The 18485-nt window shown below is 48.4% G+C and overlaps 1 protein-coding gene across 5 annotated transcripts in view; it reads right to left on the reverse strand.

The window, feature by feature from the left end:
* FRMD6 (FERM domain containing 6) overlaps positions 1-18485 on the reverse strand; it is a 321577-nt gene that overhangs the window by 25648 nt on the left and 277444 nt on the right. For all 5 annotated transcript variants that reach the window (XM_029598335.1, XM_029598336.1, XM_029598338.1 and 2 more), the window contains 5 exons: positions 15236-15422; positions 10274-10429; positions 5849-5914; positions 5525-5593; positions 604-778 (listed from right to left, as the gene is read on the reverse strand). In XM_029598335.1, the coding sequence (XP_029454195.1) occupies positions 604-778; positions 5525-5593; positions 5849-5914; positions 10274-10429; positions 15236-15422 (653 nt within the window). The remainder of the gene's footprint in view (positions 1-603; positions 779-5524; positions 5594-5848; positions 5915-10273; positions 10430-15235; positions 15423-18485) is intronic.

The raw sequence follows: 18485 nt of genomic DNA on the forward strand, positions 1-18485 counted from the left end.
GCGTGGGTGCCCCACTGTACTCATACAGACCTGCGTTCCCGCGGAGCTGCCCGCTGCCCAACCAGGAGGGGAAAGGGAAGACCCAGAAACAAAAAGAGAAAAGGGGCCAACCTAAATGTGGACACGGGGGGGAGGGGAGGGAGAGAGAGCATTTTGCCCTCTGCCCAGCAGTGAATGGACTCTTCCGCTTTTCCGGTGGACACTGCTCAGAAGTGCTCCCCTTTTGACGTGGGTGCAAATAGCAGCTTGGAAGAGGACCCCACGTTTTGAGGGACTCAGCCCAGTAAGCTCGTCCCTCCTGGCCCGCCAGATTATCTCCCTGGCGGTGGCCAGGAGGAAGCTGATCTCAACCTCTATTTGCATCCTTGAAGACGGCAACACACTTTGAGCCCTCCAGTTGGAAAAGTGTGAAACAAGGTGATGATGTACAGGTGAATGTATAATTATTTATGTAGAAATACTATTCTCTATTTTAATGGGACAGGGGCACCCACTAACAGAAACTGGGGTACTGCGTACTGCTGAAGGAAGTGCTCACTTTGCTATAATCTCGTCACGGTTTTCAATTAGGTTTAAATAAGTCGTCGCTGCCAGGCAGGTTACCTTCATTCTCCTCCAGCTTCCGGACCTGCCGTAGAACCGGCTGCAGGTTCATGTACAGGCGATGGCTGTTACTGAGCAGCTGCAGGAGGTGCCGGGAGCGCAGGGGGCAGCCGGTGTAGTAAATGAGCTTCCTGGCTGACGGGAGGCCGTCGGGCAAAATCTCAAACTTCTTACCCTGCAGAAAACAAGAAGCAAAAAACCCGTCAATAACAATAACCAAAAAAAACCAAACAAAAACCCAAAGCATTTTCTCACGCTCGGTTTGTCTCTGGCCCAGCCTGCACAAAACGAACGGGAGAGGTGAAAAGGATCCCGCTGTCCTGTGGTTTCTGACGTCTAAGTGGATGTGTCTAATAAAGTTTGCTCATTGTCATCTCGTTTTTGGGACAGGGCAGCATCTCCTGCAAGTTAAGATTCAAGCATTTAAAAGAAATTGTTGCAGACTGCCGAATGATGCCAACATACATATTTAATGGAAGGGCAGACAGGCTACACAACTGCATAAAGTAGCAGGGCATTTTGTTTTGGTTAATAATTTATTTAGCCAGACTGAGACAAATTGACAAGCCCTGCGCGAGCCTGAGAACTGGGTTTTGGATGCAGTTGCAGACGACTGGGCATTTGCTGTGAGGTATTGTTAGGCTCACAGTATTTTGCTATGTAATGTTGCGCATATCCCTTCCTCCCCCCCCCCCCCGCTGATTTTGGATCAGCTGCAAGATGCCGGCATCATGTGAAATGAGATCGAGAGAGGTAAATAAAAAGTGCAGGGAAGAAAGTCTTCAAAGGACGTAATCACAGCCCAGGACTGTGAATCTGATGCCTTGCTCTGCTAAACACGGCATGCTCTCGGTTTCTGAAGGTTACGGTCCTGGTATGTCACTGTGGAAAGCACTGTCGTCTACGTGTATTTGTGACCCAAACTGAACCAAGCACCCTGGTCGGGGATACCGGAAGCACAGCCTGACAAGCGGATAGCATCACCAGAGAACACTTTTCCATTGCCGGTCCTTGAAATTAGGAGGTAAAAAAAAACTTTTAGTGATAAAAATGAAGCTTTTTTTAAGATCTTCTTCGGGTCAATATAAAACAGTGCTACGCAACCTGGAAGGAAGCACTTTGAACATTCAAGACCCTTTGCACATTAAAGCAGAGGAGCAGCGTGCAGGCCCCAGCTCATATAGGAAAATGTATCCCTGTCTGTCTTATGGTTTTACAAAAAAAAAAAAAAATCTGCTAATGCTGGCCAGAAAAGAAGCAAAGTACTCATCCCAAAGAAATGTGTCTCCCTCAAAATCCTGACTTCATGCCACTCCAGCTGAAGTGGAAATTCACCTCTCTCTAATTGTCTGAGTTTCTTAATTATTTATGCGTAAAGGTAACGACCATGTGACTCTGTTTAAGCTCCATACCAGTGTTATTCCTTTCTAGTCCTAGAGGGCCGGATATCCTTACTGAATATGTATGAGATGGATTTGCATACAGTCGAGGCAGTGTGCATGCAAATCTATCTCATGCATATTTATTAGGGATATCCTGCAAACCTGACCTGTATAGGGCCCTCAAGGACTGGAAGGGAATACCACTAATATGCATACTTTCCCTTTTTAGGAGAGTAATTCTACCTAATTGTCTTTATGTGACATTTAAACAAGTTTCATTCAGAAACTTTTGCTTTATGTCACTTCAAAAAAATGCATCCAGTGCTGAAGTAAAATGATCAGCTAGGGAAAAACAGAATTTTCCAGAACAAATGGGCAGCATGTGTTGGATGTCAGATCCTAATAAAATGTCTTTGCTTATTTACACTGCCTTTCATCTTTCCCTGACAGTACATCTCCAGATTTTACCCCTCAGGCTGTAGGATTCTGGAATTTAAACTTTTCTAATGTGGATTTCACAATCAGAATCTACAAGATCTGTACAGGGCACTGCGACAAGGACTGTGATGTGGCTTTAAGTAGAGCTCCTCATATTCAAACATGTTTTAACTTCTGCAGAGGAGCAGCAAGCAGTCATCTCCGAGGCAGCAGGAGCTGCTCTTGATTTAATATTAAGATTGCTGGTTTCAGAGGAGGGGGTCTTCTGTGGAAGCTGTAACTATTGGGAAAAGGAGGGGGAAACCCGGGCAGGGAGGGAGAAGGGCAGAGTTGATGGTTTATGGCACCTAACAGACATGGAAGGATTGCCTCTGTTTTTTTTTTTGTGGAAGATTACTGCCGCTGCCTGCAATACAAGAAAGCAGTGAACTGTCAAGGAAGAAGAACAAGGGTATCTCTGCTTCTGGATACAGTGAATAAACTGCCCAGGAGGCCTTCTAATTTAGGAAAGAATTCATTAGAATATCTCTTATTCTGTCTGGTTCCTACTCTGCAAAATAGGGACATGTGCAAAAATGTATGCCGAGAAGTCAATATCTGCAAAACAGAAAGCCCAATATCCCATGAGTTAGCCTGGATGTATTGTTTTGCACCATGAGTTAAAAAAAGGTAGCCCTAGCCCAGGCTGAATCTCTTTCTGCCATTCTGAGTATTACTAGTTGTGTGCCACAAGGAGTGGTCCTTGTACTGGTTCTTTTCAACATTTTCATAAGCCGAACGACTATTGGAAAAAGTTTGTCTGTTTGTGGATGATGTGAAAATCTGCAACAGGAACAAGGGATCATAGGAAGAGGGTGAAAGGGGGTAGACTCAGGAGCAGTCTAAGGAAATATTTCTTTACCAAAAGGGTGATGGAGGCATGGAACAGACGCCTGGTAGAGATAAGGATAGTATCTGAATTCAAGAAAGCATGGGGTAAACACAGAGGCTCTCTAAGTGTTGAATCTGTGGACCCTTGGACTGGGGTGAAATTAACTCAACCTGCAGGGAGGGGGTCTGCAGGTTCTCACCGCCAGCAGGTGGACTCTGGTGTGGCAGGGACCGGAGTGAGGTTTCACCTGTACCAGCCCTTGTTGCCCTCGGGTTGAGTCTTTGGGTGGCGGGGCTGGCAGGACTTAGGCGAGGATCTCTTGGAGTGGACAAGGAGACGGAGTCCAGGGCCAGGCTAGGGTCAAGGCAGGCAGCTAACATGCGAAGAGAAGATCCAATCCGAGATCCTTACCGGGTATCCACCCAAGGAGGTGGGAGAGCGGGAAGGTGGAGAAGGCAGGAACAGGCTGGGCAGGAGAGGCAGAGGCAGGCGAGGCAGGAAAAGGTTGGGCAGAGAAGCAACATGCACTATAACGTAGGAGAACCTGCTCCTGAGGCGTCATAAGGGCATCTGAGGCAGCATTATAAAGGTGAACGTTATGATATCATCTAAGAGCACCACAGGGGGGTCCTTTAAATACCCCGGTGTCAGCTCGTGTGCACACTATGGAGGGGCTAGCAACATCTTGCCATGTTGGCCGCAATGGTGGCATTCAGTTGCGAAGGTCTTAGCAACGTCAGGTGTGGGTCCTTACTGCGAGCCACGAAACACAGCACTGAGGGAGTGCTAGGGACTGAAGAGCTGAGTTGCTGTGGATGGTAGTCAAGAAAGACCGTCTTTTTTTTTTCTGTCATCATGTTTCTCTGTTTCTAACAGTATATAATGCTAAAATAGTTTAAACAAGTAATGGTTTACTGTCTGAGTTTATGAGCCCTTTACATCTGGAAGTGTATCATGCAAAATGCATGGACACAGAAACAGAGAAACAACATTAAGCAGTATGGGAAGTCAGTGATTAAAAAAAAAAGCAGATCAGTAGACAAAGAGATAAGTGAACTCCTTTGCTCTTTTAGCATGTTTTATGATTGAAAATATGCTTATGTTTTCAGTTTGTCCATCCATCTGTGAAAAAGTGTCGTCATAGGTAGGCACTAACTAGCAAGTGCAGAAAGCCATAATATAAGCATTGCTTCAGTATACTGCTTCAGTATACTGCTGCCCCCGAGCCAGAGTACTGGGACCTGGTAGTGTGGACCTAGGACCCAGAGCCTGACTGCCTGGGCATGGCGGGGAAAAGAGAGAACCCGAAGGCAACTGCCGAGATCCAGTGGGGCAGAGCTAGGTCCTGGAACTAGACTAGCCACATCCGACAGGGCAGAAAAAGGCCCCAGAGCCGGACCGCCTGGACCCTGCATGGGAAAAGAAGGCTCCCAAGCTCCTACACCCAGACCTAGCTGGAGGGAGAAAGCCCAAGCAGCCAGATTTTGTGGGGCGGAGGGGGCGGCACTACCGGCTTGAGCTCTTTGCCGGCATGCAGAAGGAGGTGGCTTGTTTAGGTGGGTCAGACCAAGGTCTTGGGAAGTGCAGGCAGCGAGTCTGAGCGTCGAGCACCTCTGAGAAATAGCAGCAGTCCCCAGAACCCAATCCTGATCCTGAGCCCCTCTGCTGTTTGTGAGACACCCGAACTTGCCTGTGCTCTGGAGTCGAGCACCACCGACCAATCACGTGAGGGGAGCACCCTGCACTCCAGCTCCGGACCCCAAACATGGTAGAGCAGCCCCATCAGTGCACAGAGGCACACTTCAAGGGTAAAGCTGCACCCGAGTGCAACTCCCACGAACCCTGAGCCTGGCTCCTCCACTCCCCTTCCCTTCCCATGTGAGAGTGAGGGCTAAAGCCCTGCCTCAACTGATAGGAAAGGAACTCTGAGCTTGCACTCACCAGGAGCTCCTATAAGACACAGACACCCCATACCCACTTCCTGTAACACACGTACATCCAGAGCAAACATGCACACTCCCATACCCACACACACACATCCAGACCTCCTGTAAGTCCCAGAAACTCTCATCCAGAACAAATGTGACACACAGTAACACACACACACAAACACGCATGCCTGCACATATGCATGCATGCAGGCAGGCCACGGAGACATAATGTACGCGCTTGTAACCTGCCAGGCAATTCTAGACTTGTTTCTGCTAAATCCATTTTGCTTTGTACTTACCACAAATACAAGTTTTCCTACATTTGTCCATGGGAAGTCATAAAGCAACTGTCGTTCTTCACCCACACACTGCAAAACAGAAGGCAGACACTTGTGAGAAAGGCTTTCAACACCCAGCATCACCTTTTCTAGCTGCCCGTTTCAATGACTAATGAAGACCAAACCCTTTTCAAAAGTAACCTCGCTTTCTTCTGTAAGTACAGTGCTAGTGTGCAAATCAAAAGGAACATGATAAGATGCTCAGAGAGAAGAATTTCCCCTTGCACCACAAGGCAAAAGGTGCATGTTTCTGACCCCGTGTGATCCAGACTACAAGCGGCGCACCTGGAAGATCTGAATCCCTCGAAGTGTCAGCCCAAGGACCAATGAGGCTTCAAGCTCCCTTTTGTCCTAAAAAAAAAAAAATGTATAAACAGAAGACCTTTTAAAAATACTTTTACAGTGCTGAAAAAAAAAAATCTTACTGTCGAAGGTCAGAACCCATGTAACTGTGAAAGTTCCCTCAGTCCAAAATTCATTTCGTGCCTGGGGAAAGGGGTCAGCGTAACAGCACCCATAATGCAGTGGTGCAGAGAGGGAGGAGCTGAAGGGGAGGTGGCCAAAGCCCCCAGGCACCGGGCCGTGTGTGTATGTATGTGTGTGTGTGTGTGTGTGTGGGGGGGGGGGGGGGCGCACCGGACGACAGGCCCGAAGCCAGAGGGAGCGCCTCCACGCCCCCACCACCAGGTGCTCCTCTCCATTTTCACCCCCAGCCTGCAGCCCATGGAATGGGCTGGCGGACGGGCAGTGGCAATAACCGTGCAGGCGCAGGAGGCATCTGCTGAGGATCACAGGATGCTCATGCAAGCAAGAGCCCCCCCCCCCCCCAAGCCCTCTTCAACGCCCCTGGCCATGAGGAAGGAGAAGGGAACAGCGACAGGGAGGAAAGCCAGGCCCTAAAAGAGGAGGTAGGAGAAAGGGCCCGGACGTCTTCCGCCAGGGCCGGGATGGAGCAGCTGTTGCTGCTGAGCACTGTGGGGGATGGTGTGGGGTGGAACTGGTGTTGGGCAGCAGGGGGAGGTGGGGGCAGATGGGTTCAGGGACAGCAGAGGGGAGAAGCGTTCAGTGGGGGATAAACTGGTGGGGCAAGGAATGATTCAGGGGCAGAAAGAATTGGTGTTGAGTTGGGGGGGGGGGGGGGGAAGCGAGATTTTGGGACAGGGTGAACTGGTGCTGTCCTGTGGGGCGGGGGGAGATTCAGGGGGAGGGTGAAGTGGTGCAGGGCAGGGGGAGACAGAGGGGCACAGAGTGGGGGAATGGGAGATAAGGGCAGGGGACCCTCATAGATATTAAGCTCTACGGGGCAGGGAATGATACCTGAGTTCTGAAAATGCAGTAAGTTGCCTTGAGTATTCCTTGGAGAGGGTGCAAAAAAATCCAAATTTCCCTTTCCAGGGAAAAAGTGCGAGAGAGAGAAGAGAGAATGGGGGCAGGGAGCAAGCGCTCGAGAGAGAGTCATGGGGAAAGGCAGAAAGAGAGAGAAAGGGAAACAGAGGGATACTGCTGCTGGAGAGAGGCCTGGTGGAATAGGAGAGGAAGGGGAGGAGGGCATACTAGAGGTGGAGAGAGGGGTGGAACAAAGCTCCAGGGGTGGAGTACAGGGGGTTAGGTTTGGGCTGCCAATCCCCTTGTCGTTTTTATATTGGGGGGGAGATGTTAATTTAGGGGCTGTTAAGCTCCCATGATTTCTGTATATGTGGAGGGCCATATTAGAGCCGATTCAGAAAAACGCGCGAGAGAGCTGGCAAGCACCCGCTCTCCCGGCACACGCACAGGCCACTCTCCTGGGCGCGCGATTCAGGAGAGTGGCCTATGCAAATTAGGGCCCGTGGTAAAAGGAGCGGCGGCTGTCAGCGGGTTTGACAGCTGACGCTCAATTTTGCCGGCGTCGGTTCTCGGACCCGCTGACAGCCACGGGTTTGGAAACCGGACGCCGGCAAAATTGAGCGTCCGTCTTCTGACCCACGGGCCGATTTTTAATTTTTACTTTTTTTTTTACTTTTGGGGCCTCCGACTTAATATCGCCATATTAAGTCGGAGGGTGCTCAGAAAAGAACTTGTTACTGCTTTTCTGTGAACTTCCCCGGCGCCGGCAGAAATTAACGCCAGCCTTTGGGCAGGTGTTAATTTCTGAAAGTAAAATGTGCGGCTTGGCTGCACATTTTACTTTCTGTATCACGCGGGAATAACTAAGAGGACCATCAACATGCATTTGCATGTTGCAGGCGCTATTAGTTTCAAGGGGGTTGGATGCGTGTTTTCGACGCGCTATTACCCCTTACTGAATAAGGGGTAAAGCTAGCGCGTTGAAAATGCGGGTTAGCAGTGCGCTCCACCGGCCATATTAGAGCCACTTCACTGGAGCGCACTGTACTGTATCGGCCTGTGTGTGTGTGCACATATGTGACGTGCGCTTTCCATGTTCTCAGTGGAAAATGTTTTAATGCTTGCAGCAGTCAGACTGCGGAAAAATGTTTAAGGGCCTAATAAAAAAATTCTCATTTAGGCAGGCATTCTCGTGAGAGGCCCTGGCGCTGCGGCATGTTAGTTCTATGTTCCCTGGCAGGTCTTTTCTTTTACTTGCTTTTGTTAATATGGCTTTGTTGGTCCTGCTAATTTGTTTGGTTTGTCCATTTTATGATTATGTATGATTTTATGTTCACCATATAAGGTCTTGATACAGACAATTTATAAATCATGTCAATCATGTCAACCCTTGATGGTTCTAATTTATGAATGTGTTTCTGGATTGGGGATCTCCTCCTCTTCCAACCCATCCTGGCAAAAATCCTTCCTGCTAGCAGGAGAAGAGCAGTTTCTTACCTGTACCTGTCTCCTCTGCCGGTTTCACTTGGAAGTCTGAATTGCACAGTCTTACAATTCAAATTTCAGAGTGAAGCTGGCAAAAGAATTACTGCTCTCCTCCTGCTGGTAGAAGGGATTGTGCATAAGGAGGAGAGATTGTACAATTCTCACCTATGCTGACACATATTATTTTCAGGCACTTTTTAAATGGTACTAATGTTGTATGCAGAAATGCAGGTATGTAGTTTTGTGTGTTTGTGTTCTGGTGTGTGTGTGTGTCAATGTTTTTGTATGTATTTGTGCAGGTGTGTACATTTCTGTGTGTCTGTGTTATTATGTATTTATATATGTGTTTCTGTGATGGCATGTCTACATGGGAGAAAGAGACAGTGCGTGTTTTTTTGTGAGGGAACCTGTGTGTGTGCATATATGAGAATGTGTCTGTATTTGAGAGATGGTGTATGTGTATTGTGTGAGAGAAAGAGAGTAAGACAGTGTGTGAAAGAGGCTGTGTGAATGAGAGAGGGAGAAACAGTGTATGCGTGTGTGACAGCCAGTCTGAGAGGGAGTCAGAGCATATGTATGTGTGTCAGAGAGAGAGACTTTGTGTGTGTGCATAAGAGAGAGAGGCTGTGTGGTGTGTGTATGTGTTTGTGAGAGAGGGATAGAAGCTGTGAGTGTGCATAAGAGAGAGAGAAGTTCTATGTGTCTGTTTCTTTAAGTGAAAAAGAGAGGCTGCACCTGAGAGTTTGTGATGTGTATATGGCTGAGTACAAGAAAATGTGGCTGTACATTTGTGTGTGTGTGTGTGTGTGTGTGTGACAGAGATGAGATCTACTTCTGCATGTGTGTATATTTTAATAACAGAGAGGTATTCTAAGGCACTTTACAATGTTTGCAGTACTGATATTGCTATAATGGAAAAGGTCTCCTTCTCTCTCCTGAAGAAGCAAAGGGCATATGAAAATGTTTGGAAGACATACTGATAATGGAGACAATGTACTGAGTGACATGTTTCTGTGTCAACCTGGTTGTTTTTATTTATGGTATTATGTTTTACATAATTGCGTGTTTTTCTTGTATTGTTACATCCTTTTCATAGATAGTTGTTGCTGTTAAGTTCTGGTGTTAGTGCTGCTTTGTTATGACAGATTTGCTATACAAGTTCTGAGTGACTTTTTTCAGGGTTTTATGTTACTTAACAATGTATCTGGTAATAGAGGGAGTTTTTGTCAATGTTTTCTTTAAATTGATGCGTTTATTGGTCTTATTTATCATTGTGTTTGTTTTTACATTGACTGTATTGTAATTGCTTTTTATGTATGGTAGATTGTTTTATTGATTTTATATTGTTTTTAATTTATCTGACTGTAATCTGTTTTGTGGTTGGAAGGGAAAAATGGGTAAATAAATATAACAAAATAAATAAATTGTGATTTTCTGTAACTAAGTATTGCTATAAGGAATAGAGGAGTGGGGTGTGCAGGAGGAAAGAACAAATGTAAGCACTGGTTCCCGTGCGCCAGAGACCCACGGTGCACCACTGCCAAGATGGAGGAGCTCCTGTTTTCAGCCTGGTCAGCAGCCATGCAAGAAACCACGCTGACCCACGGTACACTGTTGCCTACCCCTTTCTCATAGGCCACTGAACTGCTAACAGGTGCGAATGCATTTAAATCGCCAACCTAGTCTAAGGACACATGATTTTAGGCGGCACAGAATATGCTGACCGGGTCTTGCGGTGTCTCACTTTTTGAAGGTTATAGAAAATTCGCAAAGGCACCCTGTAGCTGAGCTCAAGGCACTGGCAGCAGGTCAGCAACCCATTCCTGAGAAGAAACCAGACACCAGGAGCAGTCGGGAAGCAAACCGAGGTTGCTGCACCATTCTGCTCTGCTCCTTTACCTTGTAGAGCCGGTAGTAATGAACTGCCACGTCATCCAGCCGGGCTGCCTCCTTAATGTATTTAAGATGTGCTTCAGAGACACTCAGCGCAAACTGATCTCTGTGCATATTCGGGATGTGCTTTAAAATGTAGTCCTTCCCTCTTTTCTTGATCACCTGACAGAACAAATAAGCAACACAGAATTACAATGAGAGTCAGACCCGTTCTAGAGCCAATCACTCGCCTCTTCCAAGGAGGATCTGTGCAGGCCCCCCCTTCGGCATTCCTGCAGCTGCTCATGGGAGCCGATGCAATAAGGTGCGCCTGGCCTAGCACACAGGTTTAATGTGTGGTTGGATGTGCGTTTTGGAAGTCTCAGATTAGCACCCGATGCAATAAGATCAGCGCACCCAAAATGCACGCCCAAACAATTGCACAGCTGATAGCGCTCATCACATGTAAATTCATGTAGATGAGGTTATTAGCTATTACCCCCCTCATGCAAAAAATCACTGGGTGCCCAAAGCACACTTTTTAATATGGCAAATTTAACTCCAGGCGTGGAGGTGGTGTTAAATCAATCCACGAGTCAAGAGCTCATGAGAAATTAAAAAATTCGGTCCTCTGTGGTTCCTCCTAGTTAGTATCATTGTGACATTTAAATTTAGTGCTTGCGCTGTTCAAAAATAAAGGTATATGGGCTTGATTTAAAAAAATAAATAAATTCTGGACACGCAATGTAGACGCACAATAGGAAGGGGGCTATGGGAGTCCAGAAACCTCAGCAAAACTGGCCAGAAGCGGGATAAATACGAACGCTCGTACTGAGCGCCCGTTGCGACCGTCGGCGCCCGATACATTTCAGCGCGAGGGATGCGCACGTCTTCCCTAGCGCGCCCTTTCTTTAAGCAGCCCCGCGTTTACATACTGCCTCAGGCGCCCAGGGGAGGTGGCTGTGTGCATGTTATGAAAATGGGCGCTGCGTGCGAGCGTCCGTTCTAAGGCGTGTCTTATTGCATCGGCCCCATGGATTGCAGACTTGCTTCTGTCTGGTGGATAAAAGATCAAGAGATTTGTATTTATTTGCACCAAACAAATTGTTTTATTTATTCACCCAAAAAATATATATATACAAGCCGTTAAGCCCGTTAAAACGGGCTACATCCCTCTGTCTCTCACCTCCCCCTCATTCTCTCTCCCCTCACTCTTCACCACCCCTCCCCCCCCCCTCACCCCACTCCTCCCTCTCCTCTCACTCAGTCCCCTCCCTCCCACTCAGTCTCACTCACTCCCTCCCTCTCTCTCCCTCCCTCTCGCTCAGTCCCACTCACTCCCTCTCACTCAGTCCCACTCCCTCCCTCTCACTCAGTCCCACTCCCTCCCTCCCTCTCACTCAGTCCCCCCTCTCCCTCTCACTCAGTCCCCCCTCTCTCCCTCCCTCCCTCTCACTCAGTCCCCCCTCTCCCTCTCACTCAGTCCCCCCTCTATCCCTCCCTCTCTCTCACTCAGTCCCACTCACTCCCTCCCTCTCTCTCCCTCAGTCCCACTCACTCCCTCTCCCTCAGTCCCCCCTCTCCCTCTCCCTCTGTCCTCCCTCCCTCCCACCCACTCTCTCTCTCCGTCCCTCCCTCCCACTCAGTCAGTCCCTCCCTCCCTCGCTACTGGCTGCCGCCACCGCCGCCCGCTACGCCGCCGCCCGCTGCCGCTACCACCACCGCCGCCCGCTACCGCCACCGCCCGCTACCGCCGCCATTTTTTTTTTTTTTTTTTGACGCTGGCTCAGACCGACGTGCTGGCCCGCACATGCGCGGTAGAGCTGCTCTCTACTGCGCATTTGCGGGCCGTCGGTCAGAGCCCATTTATAAGGTAGATACATATACATTTCTACGCCAAGCTTTCTAAAACTTGCCTAGGACCCTTCTCCTGCTGCACCCCATTTTTACAGAACTGTCTCCCCACAGAAACTTGCCTTGCTACAGATTTAACTAGTTTTAAACAGCGAATTAAAACTTGGCTTTTTTTTTTGCCAAACCTTTGGGGACTAATCACTGGAATCTGTTTAATCTGTATCTGACCTTCTGATCTATTTTTAATGACTTTTAACATGATTTGATGAGCCTGGGAGTTTATTAATGTTTTTAATAGTTTTTGGTTTATTTATTTATGACGGTCTTATGATCATTTGAAAAACAGGTTATTTATGTTTTTAATAACTGTTGGACGGCCTTTTCCTGAATGACTGATGGTACTTTATTTTATGTTTAATATAATGTGATGATCTGCTGTACCAGGTCTTCAGCACCTCGCAGGGTATACGCGGCCCATCACAACTTATGGCAAAGGCCAGACCTTGCAATATTAGAAATGGTCCTAAAATATGAACCCCCTTCCTTCTGATCCTGGCCCCTAACCAATGGCATTTAAGCAGAAGCCTGCATATTGGGAATGAAAGAGTAGATTGTTAGGTTAATCACATCTCTGGAGCCAGTCCAGTGCTTTCCAAATCAACCTGTTTTCTCCATTGTCCTTGCCCTCCTTTACCTTTTTTGCTTTACATTATGCGAGGCTGTGCAAAAAACAAAAGAGAAATGTAATTGTAGGCACTAGAAAAGAGGACTGGGGAAAAGCTGAGGCATCACGGAAGTAAAGCCCGGGTGATGTGTGTATAGTGAGGGAGTCGTGTGTATCTTCGCCACTCTGTCTGTGCACTGACCGGTCGATTTTCGAAGGCTTGCGTGCGCCAAAACCGGGAGCTATGCGCATGACTTGGACCCACACGCGCTGCGCGGATTTTAAAAGGCCCACGACCACGCGCTGTAAAAGGGGCAGGGCATGGGCATGGCCTGAGCAGGGCACGGGTGGGCCGGGATGGCACCATGAAGTCAGCGCGTACGTAGTTACACTCACAAGCAGGTGCCTGCCGGAGTCCCCTGCTGCGTAACTTTACTTCCGCTATGGATGGTGTATAAACCATGTTAGAAAAAAAACCAAAAACTAGGCTAGTCAGCGGAGTTTTAAGGCTCAGGGCTAACAGGATAAAAGGGTTGGCTAGGGGGTTTAGGAAGTCCTCTCCTTTACTGGGGCGAACTGGGAACGAACTGGGGAAAAAGGGCTACTGCGTCGCCGCGTGTACCTACGAAAATTCACTTCGCTTACATGCTCGAGACTGCATTCGCCGTACATGCGTGCGTCAATTTCAAATCGTGCGCCCATGGACATGGGGACAGCTGATTTTATACCACACGCACGTTATAAAATCGGTGCGTTGATGTGCGCACGCCGGCAAACGTGCGCACATGTGCACATGGGCGTGGGTCTTACATTTTACTTCTAAGGCGGTAACTTTCAAATGGGCGAGCGTCGTGGGCCCCCAGAGACGCGGCGATTTTATAACAGGCATGCACGCGTTATAAAATAGCCTAGGTGTGCAGCTGTGTGCTCCTAATTCTAAGTTTGTGCACGTCCAGCGGCGTAAATTGAGTTTGAGCCGCATAAGTGAGGACATTTCGTAACAGGTGCGCGCCCACGCCATGACCAGTTTCACCAGTTCCTCCACCAGTTTGCCCAGTCTAGAGCTAGATCCTCTCTGGTTGTTTATAGCCTGTACTCCCCCCAGTTATCCCAGACCCCTGGAAATAGTTTTATTAGGATTTGCACGTCTTCCATAGCAGAAGTAAGATGCATGGCACTGGGCCTGGGGTACCTACCCGCTCAGCTCTTGGCTCTACCCCAGAACGCCCCTTCCCCACCCACACCTGTTGTGGGGTCACTTTTGGGGGTTTGAAGGTAGGAGGGCAGGATTTTCTGCTACAATTGTTTAATGCTGCAATTTTGGAAAATATTAGGGGCAGGAAAAGGGGATGATTGATTACTTCTCGTTCCTTAGTTTTTTTTAAAATATTCATTAAGTCAGTGAGCTGCAAAAATCACCCACAAAGCTTCCTCATCAACAAGGGTGACACCTGGTGGCTGGAGTTAGAGCTAATGATACAGGGTTTGGGAAGGGGCCCTAGTGCATGGCTGACAGCTTTAGGACTATTGATGCAATTAACAGACCAGGAACAGAGGGAGGGTCTATTAAAATAGAGTGAAAATCCCACAGTAGTTACAACTGAAGGCTCATGGCACCAAGATCCCAGCCCTGGTTCCAACTGATCTGGAAGAAGGAGGAAGTAAAAGGCCAAACCCCGCCCCCCCACATCTTGGCCAGGAGCCATAGGCTGCCATTCCCTTCAAAGCCCGCTATGTGTGTAACCCAGTGGTGTCACTGGTGCACAGTGGTTAGGAGCCAGTCCCTCAGGGGCTATGAACATTGCCTCCTCGGCATCACGCGCCTTGGTTGGCCTGGGAATGAAAGCTACGCCCAGCATGTGAACTTGGGCCTTGCGCGCTCTGCTGTCTGCCGAGCCCTCAATCCGGCCACTTGTGGGAAGCTTTTAAGTACAATGTGTGCCAACGATTCTGGCTTATGGGACATTATGTTTGCAATTACACTGAGCCTGATATTCAAACGCTATTTAGCCAGATAAGTGGTGGCCGCTGAATATTTGGCTATGTTCAGCAGCCACCCCTTATCTGGATAAGTCACTTATGCAGTCGGATAAGTTGTGGGAAGGCAGTGGGTGGATCGTACTTATCCGCTTAAGTAGAGCAGGTCTAACTTAGCTGAATATAAATTATCCGGATAGAACTTATCCGGCTAAGTAGCGCGTTATACACGGATGTTCAGAAGCATAGCCGTGTTGCTGAATATCCACGTACGCTAGCCGGTCAAGCCTTATCCGGTTAACTTACGTATCCAGATATCTTTTGAATATTGAGCCCTATTATACAGCAATTTACCCGATTTGGGTTTACATTCCTGAATCAGTTTCCTGTCTATGCTCTAACGTGTCTCGTTCTCTTTCACTTTTGAGAGTGTGCAGCCCCCCCCCCCCCAACTGCAGAACGAATTAGAAAGCCTTCGAAGCAGCAGGTCCTACCCAGGAGGGGAAGTACGCCTCAGGCTGAAAATATCTGCCGTAGTGCTTGTTCTTTTTGAAGGTCCCAAGGTCCGCCTGCAGCGCGAAGGCCGCCAGCAGGAAGTAGGCTTCCTCTCGCAGGACGCACTGCGAGTGCAGCACTTGCTTCCTCAGGTGCCAGTAATAGTAGTACCTCGCCGTTCTATCGCTGCAAGGGGAAAGGGAAGAAGAAAAAAAGCAGAAATCAGGAGCCAGTAGTCACACCTCACCCTGTATGCACGTTAGGAGGCTTTGAGGACCCCCCTCCCCCACGTTACCTCTTTGTCAGCTTAAACACACACACATCCCTTGAAGGATAAATGAGGCTTATTTTGAAGTGATGATTGAGCATTATCACTTGCAATTTTTTCTTTTACTTATCTCACGAGAGGCGCTCAGGATGCGACGCCACAGTGTGTTTTGAAGCAGGAATAAACTGAGGCAACGCAGAGCAAGTCCTCCAGGGGGCGATATTCAGCCACTGAGCGGCTCGGCTGGTTAAGCCGAATAACCACATCCGGCTATCCAGCAGGGTACATTCAGCAGCGGGCGCTTCCGCCGCTGACTATACCAGCTACCTTACGATTAGCTGGTTATGTATAACCGGCTAACTTTAGGACAGCCCCACAGCCCGACCAGAGTAAGTCGCATACGTTAACCGAATATCGGAGTTAGCCAGTTATCGTATGCGGGTAACTCCCCTCCTCGGCGGAACGCTTCCCATCCACCCCCAGAATGGCCCTGACTTAGTTATCTGGCTAGAATTTAGCTGGGGAAGCACCCAGCATACCCGGATAATCCATTTAGATGGCTAACTTTTATGTTACCCGTCTAAATGGCATTTGAATACGAACCTCTTTATGTTTTACTTCTTGCAAGCAAGATCTGACCGCATTTCCTGCTTGAATGTATGTTTCTATGCTTCTATGACCCTGGGTCAAATTTAACTGGTGGGCATCAAGAAAATAAGCCAAAACGCTTGCAAGTCAGTTCGTCTGAACAAGTCGGCACTGCTGTGTTTTCTTTTGAAAAATTAAAAACAAAACAAAACACTTTATAGTACAATCTTTAGCCCACAGATGTCCTGTAATCTCTGGAAAGGGGAAAAAAACAAAACTTCCAGAGAACGAACAGTGTAAACAAAAAACCATGTGTAAAAAGTGTCGTGGGACCAGCCTTGACGGCCGCCCATAAATTTACAGGCTGCCTCTAAGTAAAAACGCATGAAGATGAGTCTGTCCGTAAAGTCTGGAAATTTCTTGCAACAGCCTAGGATTTTGGCTGCACAGCTTATCTCTCTCTCTCTCTGACATCATGAGGAGCAGGAAAAGACACGTCCAAGGCTAGAAAGCCCCACCTACAGTTCACCTGCAACCATGCCAGGCCAACAAGCTGCCGAGATGATGCCGCCGTTAGGGGCCTGGGCCCAGAAGCTGCTACCACTGCGGTCTGGGCCGAAAAGCTGCTAGGCCCAGACCATGGGCGGGGTGGGGGGGTGGAGGAGGAGGAGGAGGAGCGGGATGGAAGGAGGGCAAGAGAGCAGGCCAGGCAAAGGTGAAAAGGGGGGAGGGGGAGGGAGAACACGCCAGGCAGAGTTGACAATTGCCCATAAATTTACCGGCGCTCCGTCAACACAGCAGAAAAAGAAACCTGTCCATAAGATCTGTAAATGTCTTTAAATTTCTGGGCGGTTGGCACGTCTCTCTTCTGGCTCTGACATTAGCCCTAGTGAGTGTGCAGCGACAACAGGGCAAAAGAAGCTCGGAAACCCGCACTGCCCCCTCAACCCCCAAACATTTAGATAATTTTACTCCCAGTCAGTAAAAACTTGAGTGGCCGGTAAAAAAAAAAAAAAATCCTCGGACTGTCAGTAAAAATGTTTCTGTGGAATTGGCAACCTTGCATGGGACTCCTGCCCAAAAGGACCTCGCAGTTCCCACAGCGCTTTTTTTTTTTTGTCTAAGCCTGTGGAATTATTTCCCTTTCCAGAAGTTCCAGGAAATGAGAGCTTTGGATAAAAGACGTGTTGTTTCAAAACTGTGCCAGCAAAGTGACTTTTTAAAAATTATTTTCTGGCTCAGCTGTAGGTCCTTACTCCTTTGGCTTTCCAGCCTCTTGCTGGGCTAGGGTGCAATGAGCCTTCAGTGGCAACCAACCAGTTCCCTCCCCCCATGTGTATAAACCCTCCCTCAGCCCAGCCGTGATGATCTTTGACCCCCCCCCCCCCCCAGCTCTAGCCAATAGATCCCACCATTGAGCAGTGGTTGGGACTCCCCTCTCACCCACCTGAGAGGCTGTGAATGCTGTATCCCCAGCCCTGGCTGGCCTAGGGAACAGAAGACTGACCTGGGAATCAAACCTAGGTCCTCCACATGGCAGGCACAGCAGCAGTGCCTCTGTGCCACCGTAAACTGGCCGAAGGCTGAATGTAATAAAGGGGATTTTCCCACTTTGCATCTGTGGGTGAAATAGTATCATTCCTATAGGCCTTTTGCACTTTTTTTCTGTGATCCTGAAATCAGTTCTTCTATCACTTTGCACCCAGGTAAACTTCCACAAGGCAAGTGCAATGCCAGTCATTGGCATTCAGCTCGGTTCCCATTTCTGCTCATCGGCATGAGTCAACCAGCTGTTCACTTTTTTCCTACAGCGGTTCCCTCTCCTGCAGCTTCACAGTGCTCTGGGTGCACTGCTGCAGCACAAAGCACTACCAGAGGCTGCCATTCTACCCATCAATTATTTTCACATCAAAGGGTACAGGAGCATTTTTTTTTTCATATTTTTCATTTTGTTCATATTTCTAAAGCTGCTGTTTTTATTATACACAAATATGTTGGGAAGTTAATTCACTAGAACAATGGCAGGCAACTTCCGACCTGGAATCCCGTAAGCCAGTCAAGCTTTCAAGATATCCACATTGACTATTCATGAGATGCATTACCAGCCGCTGCCCTTCACTGCTTGCAAATGCAGAGTCATTGTGGATATTCTGAAAACCCGAGTAGCTTGCAGCATGCGAGGTCTGGCATTGCCTACCCCTGTGCTAGAAGGTGAAACCCCTGCCTCATGTGAATGAGAGGCCACACAGGAGCATGAAAGAGGGGTCAGCAGGCTGCACCAGAGGTACCAAGTGTGAAGGAAATCTATCTTCCTGTCATAAAGTCACAGGCAAGTAAAAGAGCCGCCCCCCCCCCCACTAATCAGGTTTTCTATGCCCCTGCAAGCGAAGCTT

This window comes from Rhinatrema bivittatum, chromosome 4 (assembly GCF_901001135.1).
Source record: "Rhinatrema bivittatum chromosome 4, aRhiBiv1.1, whole genome shotgun sequence".
Taxonomy (NCBI): Eukaryota; Metazoa; Chordata; class Amphibia; order Gymnophiona; family Rhinatrematidae; genus Rhinatrema; species Rhinatrema bivittatum.